This window comes from Rhipicephalus microplus, chromosome 2 (genome assembly GCF_043290135.1).
Source record: "Rhipicephalus microplus isolate Deutch F79 chromosome 2, USDA_Rmic, whole genome shotgun sequence".
NCBI classification, from domain to species: Eukaryota; Metazoa; Arthropoda; class Arachnida; order Ixodida; family Ixodidae; genus Rhipicephalus; species Rhipicephalus microplus.
Genome location: NC_134701.1, coordinates 37610744 through 37627817, shown reverse-complemented (window position 1 = coordinate 37627817; position 17074 = coordinate 37610744). Strand labels below are relative to the sequence as shown.

Below are 17074 nucleotides of genomic sequence, written 5' to 3'. Positions count from 1 at the left end.
AAAACACGTGCTTACCCGGCGCTGTCCACGGAAAAGAGAGCGCTCCATCGGCGCGCGCAGTGGCGTGCGCCATGCCCGCATGTGGCGCCATCTATCGCCACGTGGTGTTAACAGAGCAGGAAAGCGAAAGGGTGTGGCCGTGTGGCGGAATGCCCGCGAAATGGTCGCAGGCGCGCCTCAGATCCCCACACAGTTTAATCAGTCCTCCCAGCTGTCGGAGCTCTCCTCCGACGACGACTGCTTATCACTAGCCGCCTCCCACAGCATGTCCTCCTCAGTGCCGTCGAGAGTGTTGCTGATGCAGCAATTATTAAATGCGGGCACCACCATCTCTTCAGGCAGAGACCTCCATGCCTCGGAGACCCAACCAGAAACTGTTGCGAGAGGTGGCCTGCGCAGCCGGCCTGTCGGGGTCGACGGGTTGTCGCCAGCCATCCGTTCGGTGTGCAGCGCACGCACACGGTCCTTGAAAGGTTTGTTAAGGACGACGTCCAACGGCTCAAGTGTTGACGTCATCCCTCCCGTAATGACAACAAGATCCGCCTTTCCGTCGCGAAGGCTTTCCTTCACCGATGTCGCCAAGTGCCTGCGAAACAAGTCCAACACGAGCATGTTCCTTGGGCTGCAGGAGTGCTCTGGACCGCCTGTTCCACGCTGAGCGGATCCACTCGCGCATTAGGGCCTCGTCCATATACCCCTTCTCGTTGACGCGGGCGACGACGTCCCACGGAAAGGTCTCCTTCGGCATCGTCTTCTTGAAGATGATGAAGGGCGGCAACTTTCTGCCGTCAGCCGTGCAGGAAAGCATAACAGTGAAGCGCGAAAGCTCGCTTCCGGTCGACAAAAGCTTCCCTTCTTTTGCCCCGCATTCACAAACAGTCGTGGGCGACGGCATGTCGAACCACACTGGCGTTTCGACGGCGTTGCCCATCTGGCCTAGCATGTAGTCATGCTGCTGCCGGAGGCTCTTCACGTAGAGTTGAAACTCTATCAATTTGTCCTCGTACATCTCCAGCAGCTTCTGGCATATCGACGTGTGCCGTCAAAGGGCGAATCCCTTGCGTCGCATGAAGCAACGGACACAATAAATGGATCCCTTGAAGTCTTTCTTTGACAGACCGGCTTCACGGGCGAGCTCGACGGCTTTTGATCGAATGAGCTCCGCATTCAGTGGCAGGGATCTGCCACGGTACTCGCGAAAGAAATCTGCCACCTCGTCCTCGAGTTCCGGGTGCACAGCTCGGCGACCCCGAAACGACGTCTTCCTCGCGGTACATACCGACAGTGGATTTTCGGTTGCGCCAGTACCTGACGCTTTTCTCGGACACTCCCAACTGCCGCTGTGCTGCCATGTTGCCATTCGCTTCCGCGAATTCAATAACTTTTCTTTTAGACGCGGCGGTGAACTGGGGTCGCGTCCCCGTATTCATGGCTAGTCGCAGAGTAACGTTGACACTCGCTATGAACACTAAATGAACAAGAAAAGAGAAATGGCGTCGGCAGAGAACACGTCGGCCCGCGGAGGAAGGTGATGTCGAGGCTGATGCCCAAAAAGCATGTGACACTCCTTGTTGCCAGATGATCACTTGGTTTATGCTATGGACCGGTATATAGGTCGAGGGGTGACTCTTTATTGACATTTTATGTAAAAAATCTCGACTGATATTTCGCACTATACGGTAACTGTGAGTACTAGTATGATTGCTGACTTCTGAAAATGTTATGGGCAAGCATTTTTGACATGGCTGGAGCTTTTAAAAGGAAAAAAATGCGCTTTTGTTTTCTCTCACCACTACCCCTCAGTTTCACTAATCCCCTGATTCTCAAGGTTACCAGCTTGGAAGATCCACATTTAAATTCATTGAGTCTGTCAACGTATTTGAATGACACAGAAAATGCTAATGTGGACTTTATCATTTTTTGCTTGGTGGGGTGGTTAAAGATACTACTTTCAGTGAAATAGCAGTGCTCATATTTACTCTGTACTGTTCAAGTGATGTTGAATGGCTTTCACATATTCGTTTTTTCTAAATGTAAGCCTTCTCTTTTTATACTGTTCCAAATTTGGTCTTTCGTGATAAAAATTTGTTTTTTTTTTTCCTTAACCTACTCTAAATTTGCATTTTAGTACACCAAAAGTAAACTTTGGCTGCTCTAAAAATTGCTCGAAGTTCTATTTCAGCTGCTGCACCCCTGCTCGCTGTTCACTTTTTGAGAGGCAGTTTTACTGGCTTTGCTATCACTTTTGAATACGCCTTCATTGCATACCTCTACCTTGACAAAGTCATCATTCGCCAAGTTGCTTATGAAAGCTTGCAAGCTCTTTCTTGAGGTTCGATTATTTTCCTATCTTTAGCTCGCAGTAACCTTTCTTGAATGACATGCTGCTGAAGAACACCATTTACGCTTCTCATGATTACAAGTTTCGGGCACACAAAAAAGATGATGCAGCTATACTTGCTGTGCAAAATGGCCTTCCTCTGTCGTGCACTTTAATGAAAGTGGTGCATAACAATTTAGTTTATTTCACTGGGAACAAATATGACGTGCGCAGGCCCTACTCAAAACAGCGCAAACTGACCACAACTTGTGCTCAGGTGTCATTGTGTGACGGCGATGACAATGTATCGCACTCCTCTGATGGGAGTGCTACTGCCACATACGGTCGAACACGAATATATTGAACTCGAAGAGGATCGCGAATTAGTTCAGTATATGAAAAATTTGATAAAAAGGAATGGAGACCCCGAGAGCTTGCCTGTAGCGGATCATCACCTATAATAGGCCCATTCCAGAATGACAACTAATTCCCCATACACGCTGCAACAGAATGATTTACTGGCGCGGAAAAATCGATTATGTAGTCGGCTTCTCTGTTTTTGAAATGTTGAAGACGCTAGTCTCGATCTTATCAAGGCTGTCGAGGTGTGACAGCCCGGTTATCTCCATTTGGCCGATACAACGGTGAATGATGCCGAACGCTGCCGCCGTTTCAGTGGCAAAGTACGTGCGTGTAGCTAGTTGCCGCGTCCGGAAGATTCTCCTGGTCACATGAGCTGCAGGGAAGCGGCACGACAACTTGCGAACGCGTCGTCTAGGCGTTCGTCATCATCTTCACAGGCTTCCGCAAGTTCTGCTGTCTCGAAGCCCATCTTGCGGAAGCGGTTGACCACTGTGTTCGTCCTCACGTCTCGCCAGGCATTGAAAATCTCCGCAGGAAAAGTGCGAAAAGTAGTAACCCTGAAAGCAGGCAAAAGCTTGTGAACGAGAGGAAAAACTAACGGCAGTAATTCCTTATATTCACCAGTTGTCGCACAACCTAAAGAAATTAAGCATGGCCTAGTCATACCTGCCAAGTTTCCCGGATTGGCTGAAAGACTCGCGGATCTTGACCGTTTTTTTCCGGTTGTACAGTTGTCATGAAAATCTCCCGAAAATCGAAATTTCTGTGCATGACCTGGCCGCATTGACAAAAAAAGCAGCTCGATCCACTTCAGGCTTTTTGAACCTACCCCATTTTAATATAAATGAGTTTAAGAGGCGTTCATGTAAAAGTACAGCATATTCTCAGTAATACAAACAGCGGCAGATACGAATTCTTGAAATTCCCCAGCCATATTTTACTATGTTCATTGGGCCTCAATTCGAATGTTCCGAACACATTTCCTCATTGCGGCGGGTGATACAAACTTTAGTATGGAAATGTCGAACGAAGGCCGCGAGCAGCGTACCCGAAGCTTCGGAATTACGTGTGCGACTGGCGTACGCGCTGTCGTGTGATTGTCGTTGCCACAATCGCTGTGGACGAAACCGCGGTCGTTCCTAACATGTTCATGTATGGCGACGACGTAACTGACAGAAACCCGAAAGTGTGCGCTCAACCAGTCAAAGCAACGCTGCTTTCAGCAAACTCTGCGGACAAAACTACGGCAGATACTATCATAGATGGCATAAAACGAGTTAGTTTTGAAGGCAGGTGCGCAGCCAAGCGCATGGGGATTGTAAAATTAGCTACTGTGTGCCGCAACCGCCGCGCACAAAATTGCGGTCGCGTTGACGCGATAGCGATCTACGAGCTCCGAGAGCACGCAGTGGTAGGTTAAAGGCAGTAAGTACGTAAAAGAATTTTTAAAAAAAGTTAGTTTCGTCGCAAGGGCGAAGCAATAAATGCGACAGCAACAACTTGGAATGCAATGCTGAGAATGGCAAGCAGATCGAAACGTGCAGCGCGCTGCTCCTACTCAAATGACGGACGAAAACGATACTCGCAGGACGAGAGCAAACTAACAGCATTTACCGCTCAATGCGTAACGTGTTGTTTAATTAAACGAAAACGATGCACGATACGTAATCACAGGTACCGATAAGTACAAATTAAGTGTCCCAGTTGTTATACCTCACTGTATATGAAAAGCGCGCTGTTTTCACAAAAAGGGCCTGTGTAGTGTGGAGACCAAAGTGACCTTTATGGGCCGGCAACTAACGCTTTCGTTTCAGTGAAAGCCGAAGGCACACGATTCTTCCACTAAAGGATAAGAGCGCGCACACAGGCTTCCAACCATAGGGCAAAGTACACGTGAAAGATAAGCACGCATTGGCGCCGATCGCGGGCGGTTTTTTTTTTTTCTTCTTTGAGTGTTTATATTGTGAGGGCTGGGCGGGCTAGGCATGAAGGCTGAGAGGCGTTGTGAACGAGAAGAATGCGCTTTATTCGAACATGAAAACGTGCCGACCGCGCCGGAGGCGGGAGCGAGATTGATAAAACGTGTCCCCGGCCCTCGCTTGGGCTTGGAGTTTATCTGAGTAAAGGCGCCGCAGGTGGCGCTGCCGATTAGATAGGCCGCTACGCTATAGTGCGCATGCGGGCGCTCACATCCGGCCCCTCCTTGTCTGACCAAGTCCCATTGGTCTAGGAAAGGAGCACTACTTGGTGGCTTCACTGCGAGAGAGAATAGTCCTTCAAGCGCTCGGGTGGGCGCTTTTGGCGGTGAGGTCGCGAGGAGGGTACCGCTGGAGGCAAAACTGCAGGGCCAAGGGAAACTGGTGGTTGAGATAACTCATTGCCAACACTGGGAGAGCCAGATAAGTCACACAAAGGCCACTCTTGGGTTTTCACAATGTAAGGCTCGACATAAGGTGGCACGTAGTGCTTGAGTTGAGAGACGTGCACTATCCTGTTGACTGCGCCAGTTGTGAGGGCTGGGCGGGCTAGGCATGAAGGCTGAGAGGCGTTGTGAACGAGAAGAATGCGCTTTATTCGAACATGAAAACGTGCCGACCGCGCCGGAGGCGGGAGCGAGATTGATAAAACGTGTCCCCGGCCCTCGCTTGGGCTTGGAGTTTATCTGAGTAAAGGCGCCGCAGGTGGCGCTGCCGATTAGATAGGCCGCTACGCTATAGTGCGCATGCGGGCGCTCACAATATATATAGATACGTATGCATGGTGAAAAAGGGTGGCGGTGGCGACGGCAAAAAAAAAAAAAAGCCTGGACTGTTCATATAATTGCTATCTCAATAAAAAGGGGCCAGACGCTTTTTGGCGTTCTTGTTAAAAGAATCTAGTAGTGAGCAAAGCTTTAACCCATCCTATTGTGGCAGCCAGCTGCGCTGTCCTGTCTGTCCACGTGTGTCCCAGGAAGACAAACGCGAGTTGTTTTGACTGAAATAGATTCTGCTAGTTGTGTTAATTCTTTGAGACTCTCACCTTAGTGAAAACTCTACCCGCGTGGGGTCGGCCACTCGTAGCCATTATAAGACCGCTACGCCGATAATGGCACTTACGATTGAGACCCCCCTCCCACCCCTCTTTGTTTTGCGCGATGTTTTTTTTTTTGTTCTTGTTTTTTTTTGTTTTTTTTTTTTTTTTTGTGCGGGTATGTTGCGCACATCCCCACCCCCACCCCCACCCATTGCGGAAATCTTCCGGATTCAGAATCTTTGAACTTGGCAGGTATGCATAGTAAAACTGATGTTGTTTTCTCAGCGTGTAATAAGCTCATTAGTCTTTGCACACGGTCGAAACCAGGAAAAAAGTTTGTTGTGAACTGCCAAGTAAAACACAAAAATAAGTATGCTGAATGTGTGACATCAGGTATTTATGGCATTTCCTTAACTTGTGAAAAATGGTACGTGGGCAATCAGAAAGATGCATCGATGATTGGCTGCGTGAGCACAAAAATAAAGTTGGAAAAAATGCTAGTGGTGGTTTTCTCACGCAACATTGTAGACAGCATCAATGGTCTCCTATCTTTGATAACACCAGAATAATAGCTAGAAGCAAATGTGAAATGACTCGTCTTGTAATAAAAGCTGAACAAATTGCAGCACTTGGCGATATGTGTGCAAGCCAGCCGTCGATAGCACTTTCAGGAAAAAGAGTTAAAGTATCAGCGCAAGACATGAGATTATCAGTGCACGTTCATATATATGGACGCATGTACTTACATTTATGTTGTTCCTTTATTCACGGGCTCTGTCTGTCTACATGTGCCTTAATTTCTTCCTGCTGTTTATGTGCGCTACAAGGAAACTTACTGAAGATGAGCTAGCAACAAGCCCTCATCGCATCTCTCAGACTTGTTGAACTTGGCAGGTATGCTAAGAGGGGTGGCGCAAACTCAACCCCATGCGTTCACATGATAAGGAGGGGGGCACTTCAACTAGGTGGGAATTGCAAGGTCGGCCCCATGCATTGACCTTGTAGGGAAGGGCAACAAATCTTTGCCCTCCCTCCTTCTGAAGGGGAACTCTACGCATGCCTATGTCAAGCGTTGCCAAGGCTAACGCTGGCACGATGTGGGAATGGCGAGAACACAAAGGCAAGCAAAATGACACCAGCTTAGTCCTGCATCTCGATCGATTCAAGGGAAAACTAAAAATAACAAAAACATGTGCAGATTTTGTTCATGTGTTTTAATATAATTTTATCAACTTTCATTCTTCTATTCAAGCACTTAATTACAAATTACACGTTGCCTCGCATAATTTTTACTGCATCACATACTTCTGTATCGTACGTAATACTGTTCCTTGTTGTAAGTGACCTCCTTCATGGGCATGCACTCGTGAGATGAAAGAAAAGGAGCATTCTGTCTGCAGTGGTGATCCAACTACGCCATATAGCTACGATTCCGTGTGGTGCGCCTTGTTGCACTCGTTTCAGTAAAGTTTGTGCCAACTGTGCCAAACTTCACTGGTTCACTTGTTAACACAGCATTGCATTGTTTATGGCTCAAAAATATTTTTTATCGCAAGAAACATATATAACTTGTCCATAATGCTACCGATACTTTGTACTTGCTCCATTTCAGCGAGATGCTTTTTGCCACTATATTCACCATAACCCTAGTCTCTGCACTACTGTGCATTTCTCCCTTGTTGAAAGCTTAGCAGGCTGTCGAATGTCTCCTTTATTTGTAACAGAACTGGCGGAAACAGATAGTAGAGTGACCTTTTTTGTTCACGAGTCACTCCGCATACTGTAACGTAGCCACCGCTGCTAAGCAGCTTAAACTATCAGCAATGCTTGCTGTAAATTGAGTCTTCAGGCAAATAAAAATTTGTTGAAGTTTACTTCGCAAGAAAAAATTAAGTAAAAGCCTCCTAATCACGCTGTGTGATGTTCTTCAGTATGCCTATCGCAACACTAAGCCTAAATGCTTATTTCGAGTGCATCTGGTGGGATGTGGTACAACTGCTGCTCGCACACATTCAAGTGCTTGTCATACGTCTTGATTGCGAAACCGATGTAAGTTAGGTGGCAAGCCATTATACACACTGAGTCATGCAATCAGCCACTAAGAGAACTGCTCTCATGCACGCCTTAAATGGCTTTAAAACAATTTGTTTTTTCACTGCAACAGCGGAGCAATAAATGATATAAAAACAAATTGTAGTGATATACAAAGTAAGAATTTTGGATCCCATATCACTAGCTCCAAAAAGCATCGGTGTGAGAGAATATGGCTGCTTTATGGCGAAATGCTCTTTTTGCATTGAGAGTGCAGCATGTTGAGATAGTGCGCACCAGTGATTGTGACCGTGTCCTTAGAATAAAAGTTCACAGTTGCTGCTCAAGTGAAACCCCCTCCCCATGTGCCTACATGCTAGTTAAAGACAAGCAGGATGTTTCCTCTCTGCTTGAGCAGTGGAGATGAGCCAGCTCATTTGGCATCTGGTTCAGTTGCGTTCATTGATTCCGCTCGCGTGTTGCGGGGAGTACATACAACATGTGGGGGTTGTGTTATCAGCTTAAACTTTATGTGAAGCATGATGGCAATGTCGACAGCTAAAACCGGACAGGAGTTGAGAATTTCTGTGTAATTGCTATTGCGAACAAAGGGTCGAATTTGCTTGGCTTGCGAATCTTCCTGACTTGTTCCGTCCAAGGCCACAGTTCGTAAATCACATGAGATTTGAGCCTGCCATGGGGACTTCTTGCTGTTCATAAACCAATTAAAGAGCTGTGCGGTGGCTTTATTTTGTCTAAATTGCCAAGCAAAACAGTAAATGACGTGCATTAGTCCCCTTCTTTCCCCTGAAGAGCTTTTCCCACCTAATCGGCTATTTGTGCTTTTCACAGGATACCACAGTTATTCCACAACTGAGCGAGTAGCACGGGGACTCATATGCACCAATTGCACCTTGACAACATATTAAGGGGGAAAATGCTTAAACACGGGTTGTCGATGCTGAAAGCAATGTTTTTACAAGTGGGCTTGTCTTGTTGGAGGCTGCCTTCAAGAAGAGCGTCCTTCCCAATAATGCTTGTGTTGCTCACTGACCCCACCCGCTTTGTACTTGTCTCCTCTCTACTGGTATTGTTCTGTTGGAAGACTTTCTAAATATTTGGAAAACTGGTAGTAAGTGGTCAACCTAGAGTCCTTGAAAGTGAATGGAGAATGCCATGTGGTGCTCACGCCTCTAGAAATTAATGAGTACGATGGAACATCACCCTTAGTGAGTTGTGGTGATTATTGAATGCACTATGTGTGCAGGTAAGTTCAAATAGTCTTGTAGATTCTAATTAAGCAGAACCTGAAGGGACAGGGAAATGGGTTCTATTAAACAGGACCCCCATTTATGGAGAAATCAACAGGGTTGCAACACTTTGGTATGGAAGCAATCATGTCAAAGGCAGTTGTTCTGCCGTTTAAGATTTCTGTTTACTCAGAGTCTAGTGTATATTCTCAGTTCCAGAGAGTTTTCTTCTTCAGTGTTTTTTTTTTTCATTGTTAAACTGCTGATCTTGTAGTTACGGCTTCTTCTGTTTAATGAGCTTATGGCACCTGTGATTCGCAAAAATAGTGTGTGTGTATGCTTGCCTTAGTCATTTATGCTTCACTTCAACACACATCTTGGCAAGTGCAGTGGAGCCGGGATGTGGCACTTTTTCGTGCTTAGACCTTGATTAATGGTAGCGAACTGGTCGTAGGCCCTGTTCACATTGCTGCAGGGTTTTCAGTATGCACACTAATAAGAACATTCGCCAAAAATTGACAAGTTCTGCTTCAATTGAACCTAAATGCCGTTATGTCTGCTCTAAGCCTGCTCGAAAACACCGTTCCTGCTGCTCTGAAGGTGCTCCAAAACAGACTTCTTTCTGCTCTTAAAAATGGCTTCAAATGCTAAACTTCCTAAACTGACACCACTAGGTCTGGCATTCATCTCTTTCTGGGGCATGTGGTGCTGCACATCATGGCAGATGTGATTGTGAGTGCCCAGTGCGTGCTTGACAGCTCAAATGCTCACACCAGGTGCCCGAGAGACAGGGGATAACTTAGATCTGACCAATATAAGGCGAGAAGTGGCCTTTTAGCAGTCTGGCCATGCCAAAAAAAACTCACCATGGTGATGGACAATAAAAGGAGAGGTTGTGTTTGCAAGCTGTTTGGCAAAAAGTACACCTGAATGACTATGTTAGGCTATTTATGCCATAATAAACTATACCATATTTTTGTTTTGGTGTCATAGACAAAGAGTATGCATGTTTTTCTTGAAAATTTAAATGTGCCTGCTTTTGCCATGTTTGGGGCCTAGAACCGTGTTTTGCCTGCATATTTTTTGTGCATAAAATGTGATTTGCCTAAAAATCTGGTTTCTAATGATCACTATTGAAGTATGCTGTAGCACTAGCGCAAGGCATTCCTTCTAGTGCATGTCTAACATCTGGAGAGGTCTTGGACGAATAAAGAGGACCTCTAAGTTTACTCTTTGCCTTTGCAATATATGTTGGCCTGTGTTAAAGAGTTCTAACATTGCGTCGCGGCTTTATTTTCTTCGCGGTGCACCACCAGATTGGAAGGCCCATTAGTTGCTTTTAGTGGGGCTGAAAGTAGCACTTTTAACTGTGGCCATGTCTTGTCCTGTGCGCAGTGCATACCCTCATTTGTGGAATTGGTCATCAGGACGCTAGCAGAAGCTGGCGCAGCCATTGGTCTACAGGTCTTATGCCAGCAGGTGAGCTTTCGAATAGAGCACTCATTGACGTATGCACATAAACAAAATGCATATAAAGTGTAAAATCTCTGTGGTGCGACCCTGGCTGATCCAAATTACTCTCTGTTACAAATTGCTAAGTTTTTTGTACATGATTGCATTGCATTCAGTAGGCTGAAATTTGTACGCTTCAAGCTCTTTTTCCCGCCTCCTCACCTCATGCGAACTTGGGCACCCATTTGATCTGTGCGCTGCCGCTTGTTTTTGCTCATGCTGGTCGCGCAGCCGCTGAAGTTCCGAAAAAGACCACGCCGCCGCTGATGCCGCGATATGATTGCGGTGCACCGCCATTTGCCTTCTGAACTCTTAAAAGAATTTTTTTTATACTTTACTTGTGCAAGAACATGGGCGTACACGTGGTAAATGCAGTGTAGCGCAAAGCGCCGTCATGCATTAAGCTTTCCTGACTATTGTTATGCCTGCGAGTCGACAGCGAACGTCCGTGCCTCTAAAAAAGGCAATCTGTGTCAAGGCCAGCCCGCCTGACACGAACAACTCGACGGCGTCAACACACGGCGGCGCCTTTCTGGCGCCCACGTGCAGTAAGTCATCTCAGCCGCGAGCCCGTCGAGTAAACAACTGGCGTCTTCCTGTCTGGGGGGCGGCTGACGCAATGCGCGGCGACGTCACTCGTCCTTGGGTGCAGCCACCTGCAGCGCAGCTCTCCAGATTCGATGAGAAAGAAGGACGCGGCCCAGCGGCGACCTCATTGGAGGATTCGAACCTCGCAACCAGCGGCTCTTCAGGTTGGACGTTTGGGTTGGACCCGGGCCATATAAAAGAAGCCCTGCGGCGCGTCGAGAGAGACCCCCCTTTGACAGCAGACCCATTTGAAAGCAGGCCTATGTGTTAGAGAGGAGAGCTCGGCTCTTCGAGTCTCTGTCGGCCCCAGTGCCGAATTTGTAACGCCTCTGTATATATGCTGTACATAAACCTTGTTTAACTCACCCTCGTCTCGTCCGCTCGTCTATCAGCTCTGCGCAGAAGCAGTCGCGAGTTGAGAAACCTACGCTACCAAACGGCTGGTGACCTTCCCGGCGGAGATCGAAGCAGTGGCGCCTTCGGGACCGTGTTGGCGTGGCCGTCTTTCGAAACAGTGGTTGGCAGCTGCGGGATCGGCCAGCGATCGCAACAGTGGTTGGCAGCTGCGGGATCGGCCGGCATCAGCGACATCGATGCGGTGAGTGCCTGATGTTTTCCCCTCAGTTCACCAGACTACTCTAGCTCAGGTTGTAGTAGTTTAGAGAAGGGCTGTGTGAAGCATTGAAGTGAGCTTTGATTGTTTCAAGCCAAGTCGAAGCGCTTTGAAACCAAAGTTAATGCGGAGGGTGTAAACACGGGAGTGTTTAAAATTGCTTGCGCGTCTTGCTAGTAGGCTTATAGTGGGTACGGCAAGTAGATTGTTAACAGGGGCAAACAGCAAGAGGCTAGTGTGAACGATGGAGAACCTTAAAGTGAAAGAACTCATCGAAATTTGTGAGGAACTCGGCATTACTTTGGGCCGTGCGAAACGAAAGCAAGCGATCCTTGAGATCATGAGAGATGAAGGAGTTTCGGCTGAGGAAGTCGATGAGGCCTGGGTGGATATCAAAGCACGCCGCGAGGAGGCTGAAATGCGAGAAGCTCGCGAACGTGAAGAAGCTAAAAGGCGAGAAGCTCGCGAACGTGAAGAAGCTGAAAGGCGAGAAGCTCGTGAAGAAGCTGAAAGGCGAGAAGCTCGCGAAGAAGCTGAAAGGCGAGAAGCTCGTGAACGGGAAGAAGCTGAAAGGCGCGAGCGCGAGGAGGCCGGGAGACAGGAGCGCTTCAAGTTAAAACGAATAGAATTGGCAATCCTACAGTGTTCGCAGGCGCCTAGCGTAGCTTCTCCGACGATTCAGGTCAGTGGTTTTAGAAGTCGGGACCAACTGCCACCGTTCGTAGTAGGCGAAGACATGGCGAAGTATCTCGTCAAGTTTGAACACGTGTGTGAGCGAAACGCTTTGGAGCAGTCTCTTTGGGCGCAGAACCTGTTAGCTCTTCTTCCCGGCGAAGTGTTCGACGCGATAACTTGCTTGTCGAGGGAAGCGTTTGAGAGCTATGACGAGGTTAAGGAAGTTCTCTTGAGACGTTATAAGTTGTCACCCGAGGCTTTCAGGCAAAGGTTCCGGTATGCTAAAAAGGGGAATGAGTCGCACGTTGACTCCGCGTTTCGTCTTAAAGCCGATTTAATTGAATCGCTCAAGGGTGAAGGTGTTTATGACGACCGCGATAAAGTGGTGGAATGCGTTGCATTGGAGCAATTCTACCGCTGCATCGAGGAGGATGTCAAACTTTGGCTGCAGGACAAACTTGGTGAAGTACAGCTAAACAAGGCAGCAGAGTTAGCTGAGGAGTATTATACTCGCCGAAAGTTGCATAGCAGGGCAGTGCGCGTTGAAAAGGATGACAGGAAAGAGGGTTTTTCAAGGAAACCTGATCAACGGAAACCCGCTCCGCACCGTAATTTCAAGAAGGACCCGTCTCTTACGAAGGACACTGTAGGGGAAGGGCAAACAGAAGCGGAAAAATCGAGTGAGGTTTCTAAACAACGCACTGATCCCACACGGGCGTTTGAATCACGGAAGCCACTAATCTGCTACAACTGCAAAAGGGAAGGGCACATCGCGATAAACTGTAAGCAAAAGTTTGCTTTTGCAACAATCCGAGAATCGGAAAAGAACATGCGGTTGTTGGAGCCGTATATACAAGAAATTAGTGGGAATGGGCAAACGTGTCGAGCACTTCGTGACTCAGCGGCAACCATGGATGTTGTCCATCCTTCATTGGTGTCTCCGGATGACTTTACAGGAGAATGCGCGTGGATCAGGCAAGTCGCCGAGGAGCAGAGTGCTTGCTTACCAATCGCCACGGTTGTCATTGAAGGCCCGTTCGGTAAGCTTCGCACCGAAGCGGCTGTGTCTGCCGCGCTTCCCGATCGTTTTCCGTATCTTTTCTCTAACAACTCAGAGCAGCTTCTCAAAGAACAGGGTAAATCGTTCTTCCCCAACTTAGCGTACATGGCCCTCACGCGATCGCAAGCGCGGAAGCTTTCGCAGGAGCTTGATCTTGTTCAATGCGGTGAACTCTCAAGTGACCTTGTCGGCGGGTCGACGGAACCTCAGAGAGGAAATTTTCCGCTTGAGTCATGTGAGCAGTCACGCGAGCGGCTCGTCGCCGAAGCGATCGGCGCGGTTTCCGTAGCAAGGGGAGACGAGATGGCACCATTGAATCAGAGCGAGAGGGCTGCAACGCTCTCGCCTGTAGCGGAAAGTTGGAGTGAGCTTCCGAGGGTTGATCGAGAGACTCTCATTCGAGAGCAGCGTGAGAACCTCTCGATTGAAGCGCTAGTGGAAAGCCACAAAAACGCGGCACAAGTGCTGTCGAAGGAGCGCTACGAGAAATCGGTGAAAAAGCGCGCTTTTGAAGTAGGAAGTCGGGTAATGCTGCTGCGGCCGTTCAAAAAGACCAAGCTTGAGATTTATTGGGAAGGGCCCGCCAAAGTAATATCTAAGCTTTCCGATACGAATTATGAAGTGAAATTAGGAAGGCGGCCGAACAAAATTTATCACAGTAACTCGAAAGCAGTCGTAAATCTGCATTTCAATGCTTCAGAGGAAGAGGGAGCAGAAATTTGGAGTTTTAGTGATGTAATCCAAAGGGGATCGGAGGTAATTTTGGAGCAGTTGAACCTAGAGCCTAGGTTAAGTGAAGTCCAAAAGGAGGACCCGAGAAAGATTGTTTCCAAGATATGAGACGTGTGTTCGGACCGTCCCGGAGACACGGCGATGGTGATCGAACACGATATAGAGCTAACTTGTGAGGAGCCGATCCCTAGCAAACCGTATCGTTGTTCCCCTCTGCAACGTCGCAAGTATGAGCCGCTCTTGGTACCGCATAGGTATCGTCGCCTAAAAGTGACCGGTTATTGAGATGGAGCGTGATACTCCGACAGCGCAACTTTGACGTTCGCTAAAGAAAAAAGGAAAGCTAAACGCTTATGCAGGTGCATTGAGCAGTGCGTTCTAGCTAGTACCTGCTCAACCTTTCGGTTTCTCGCTTGCGATTCGGGGCAAAATTTTGACCTCATCACGACCTGGGCTGAGCGCTCTCGTTCAGAGTGATCTCAAGGGGCCAACTCTATGTGGTATTCTAATTCGTTGCGTTGTTGTATGTGTCAAGAAAAGTTGAGCTCTCATTTTAAGAGACTTGTGTCCCACGTGTGCCTCTGATGTAGAGGGAACGAAATTCCGATAGACACGTAGCTAGGTATATGTTGTACTATACTTTGTCTGGTGTTCTGTCGGGTGACCGAGGGCACTTGCTTGTGTCGTGTGTTGTCTGTTGTCGAACCGTTCTTGACAAGTTGCAGAACCATCGACAAGTGCTGAAACCAAAGATTGTCAGAAGAGACGAGCGAAGCTGGTCGACAAGTTGTGGCTACAAGCCAGTGGAGCTGGGATCCGTCCTCAAGAGTGGGGTGTGTTCCCGGAACAGTCTGGAGCTGCATTCTCCCGATGGTCCTGGAGGTGAACCTGGAGGGACCTGGCGAACGAGCGCGCCTGTCATCCGAGCCCCGTGGAAGCAGCTCGTCTTTCCGGCGCATTGTCTGGCGGCGGGATTGCTGTTATGCCTGCGAGTCGACAGCGAACGTCCATGCCTCTAAAAAAGGCAATCTGTGTCAAGGCCAGCCCGCCTGACACGAACAACTCAGCGGCGTCAACACGCGGCGGCGCCTTTCTGGCGCCCACGTGCAGTGAGTCATCTCAGCCGCGAGCCCGTCGAGTAAACAACTGGCGTCTTCTTGTCTGGGGGGCGGCTGACGCAATGCGCGGCGACGTCACTCGTCCTTGGGTGCAGCCACCTGCAGCGCAGCCTCTCCAGATTCGATGAAAAAGAAGGACGCGGCCCAGCGGCGACCTCATTGGAGGATTCGGACCTCGCGACCAGCGGCGCTTCAGGTTGGACGTTTGGGTTGGACCCGGGGCGTATAAAAGAAGCCCTGCGGCGCGTCGAGAGAGACCCCCCTTTGACAGCAGACCCATTTGAAAGCAGGCCTATGTGTTAGAGAGGAGAGCTCGGCTCTTCGAGTCTCTGTCGGCCCCAGTGCCGAATTTGTAACGCCTCTGTATATATGCTGTACATAAACCTTGTTTAACTCACCCTCGTCTCGTCCGCTTGTCTATCAGCTCTGCGCAGAAGCAGTCGCGAGTTGAGAAACCTACGCTACCAAACGGCTGGTGACCTTCCCGGCGGAGATCGAAGCAGTGGCGCCTTCGGGACCGTGTTGGCGTCGCCGTCTTTCGAAACAGTGGCTGCAGCAGTGAGATTTCGAGGCGCCCTTCGTAACGTCGTCGGAGGTGCGCGTCGCAACACTATACTTATCGACTGTCCCACATTTCATGTGGAACAGAATGATAAAGAGAAAAAAAAACTCTTATGCGTATAAGGTGCAAACGGTAGTACTGAACTAATCGCACAGCTATGCGGGCTTTGCATGATCTTTCTTTCTCTCCTTCTTGTGGTATGCAGATGACAAAGATGTAAATGAGTTCTTCAGTCACGCCACAGCGATGCGTAGGAGGCCGAACACAAGCTAACCGCATATTAACAACACAGCAAAGGCGTGATTTATATAGTGCGAAAGAGTGAAGAGAGTCACCCAGGGCGAGCATCCCTAAGAAAGGCAGAATACGCTTTACTCATGGGTAATGTTAACGTTGCATAGGCGTCGTGCACCAATTCAGTAGAGAAGAACGAAGATATTAACAGTAAGCTGTAATCGACTCATATTATCCTCCCCTCCGATAGTCGGCTCACACCGCATGCAACGAAGTGCCGCTGCATGTATTTTTATACGCGCCACCGACCGCCTATCCACTCTTTTGGGGTAACGGTGCTACCACCTATAGCCTGACCTCGCCAGGATTAGTGAAGCCTAATTATAACAAACTTGAGTGTGACATGGCATCCGTTCACTGTATTCCGAAGTTCATAGTAGATGAAACACTGCTTTAAAAATGTTGCAAATGAAAAAACATGAAAATTTTTCTCCGCAAGACAGTCCATAATGCACATTTTTCAAAGAGCAGAAGTGATTTGGGTAGTCTCGAGTTTATTTAATGCGGCAACATGCTCTTTGCCAAAGCCCTTGGCATATACAAGCTGCCTGAGTTTATTATTGTGGCCAATTGCTACAGGCATGCTAGCAGGCACTGACTCCAAAGTTTTGTCGTCGTCATCATCCGATTTCCCCAATTCACTCTTGTCGCACACTTCATTCACAGTGCCCTCATCCCAGCAGATGTTGCGCCCTCCCATGGAGTTGATGATGCGCTGCCACAAATCGTCTAAGTGTACTTGTTCGGAAGCTTCAGGCATAGCATCGGGTCCCACGTCGACGAAGTCGCCTTCGCGAAAACCTTTTCCCACACATCTTACTGTCACCTTCGCCCACGAAACCTTCACCATCTCCACAGCTGAACCCAAGAACACCCGAAATGGCAAGTTGGCGGTTGTGGGGTTCACAACTATCGGCAAGTGCTTCAGAACGTGGCCCCTA

The 17074-nt window shown here is 48.4% G+C and overlaps 1 protein-coding gene across 5 annotated transcripts in view; it reads left to right on the top strand.

Moving 5' to 3' along the window:
• Positions 1 to 17074, top strand: part of msk (importin-7 msk) — a 340833-nt gene that overhangs the window by 273752 nt on the left and 50007 nt on the right. For all 5 annotated transcript variants that reach the window (XM_075886387.1, XM_075886384.1, XM_075886385.1 and 2 more), the window contains exon 14: positions 10375 to 10458. In XM_075886387.1, the coding sequence (XP_075742502.1) occupies positions 10375 to 10458 (84 nt within the window). The remainder of the gene's footprint in view (positions 1 to 10374; positions 10459 to 17074) is intronic.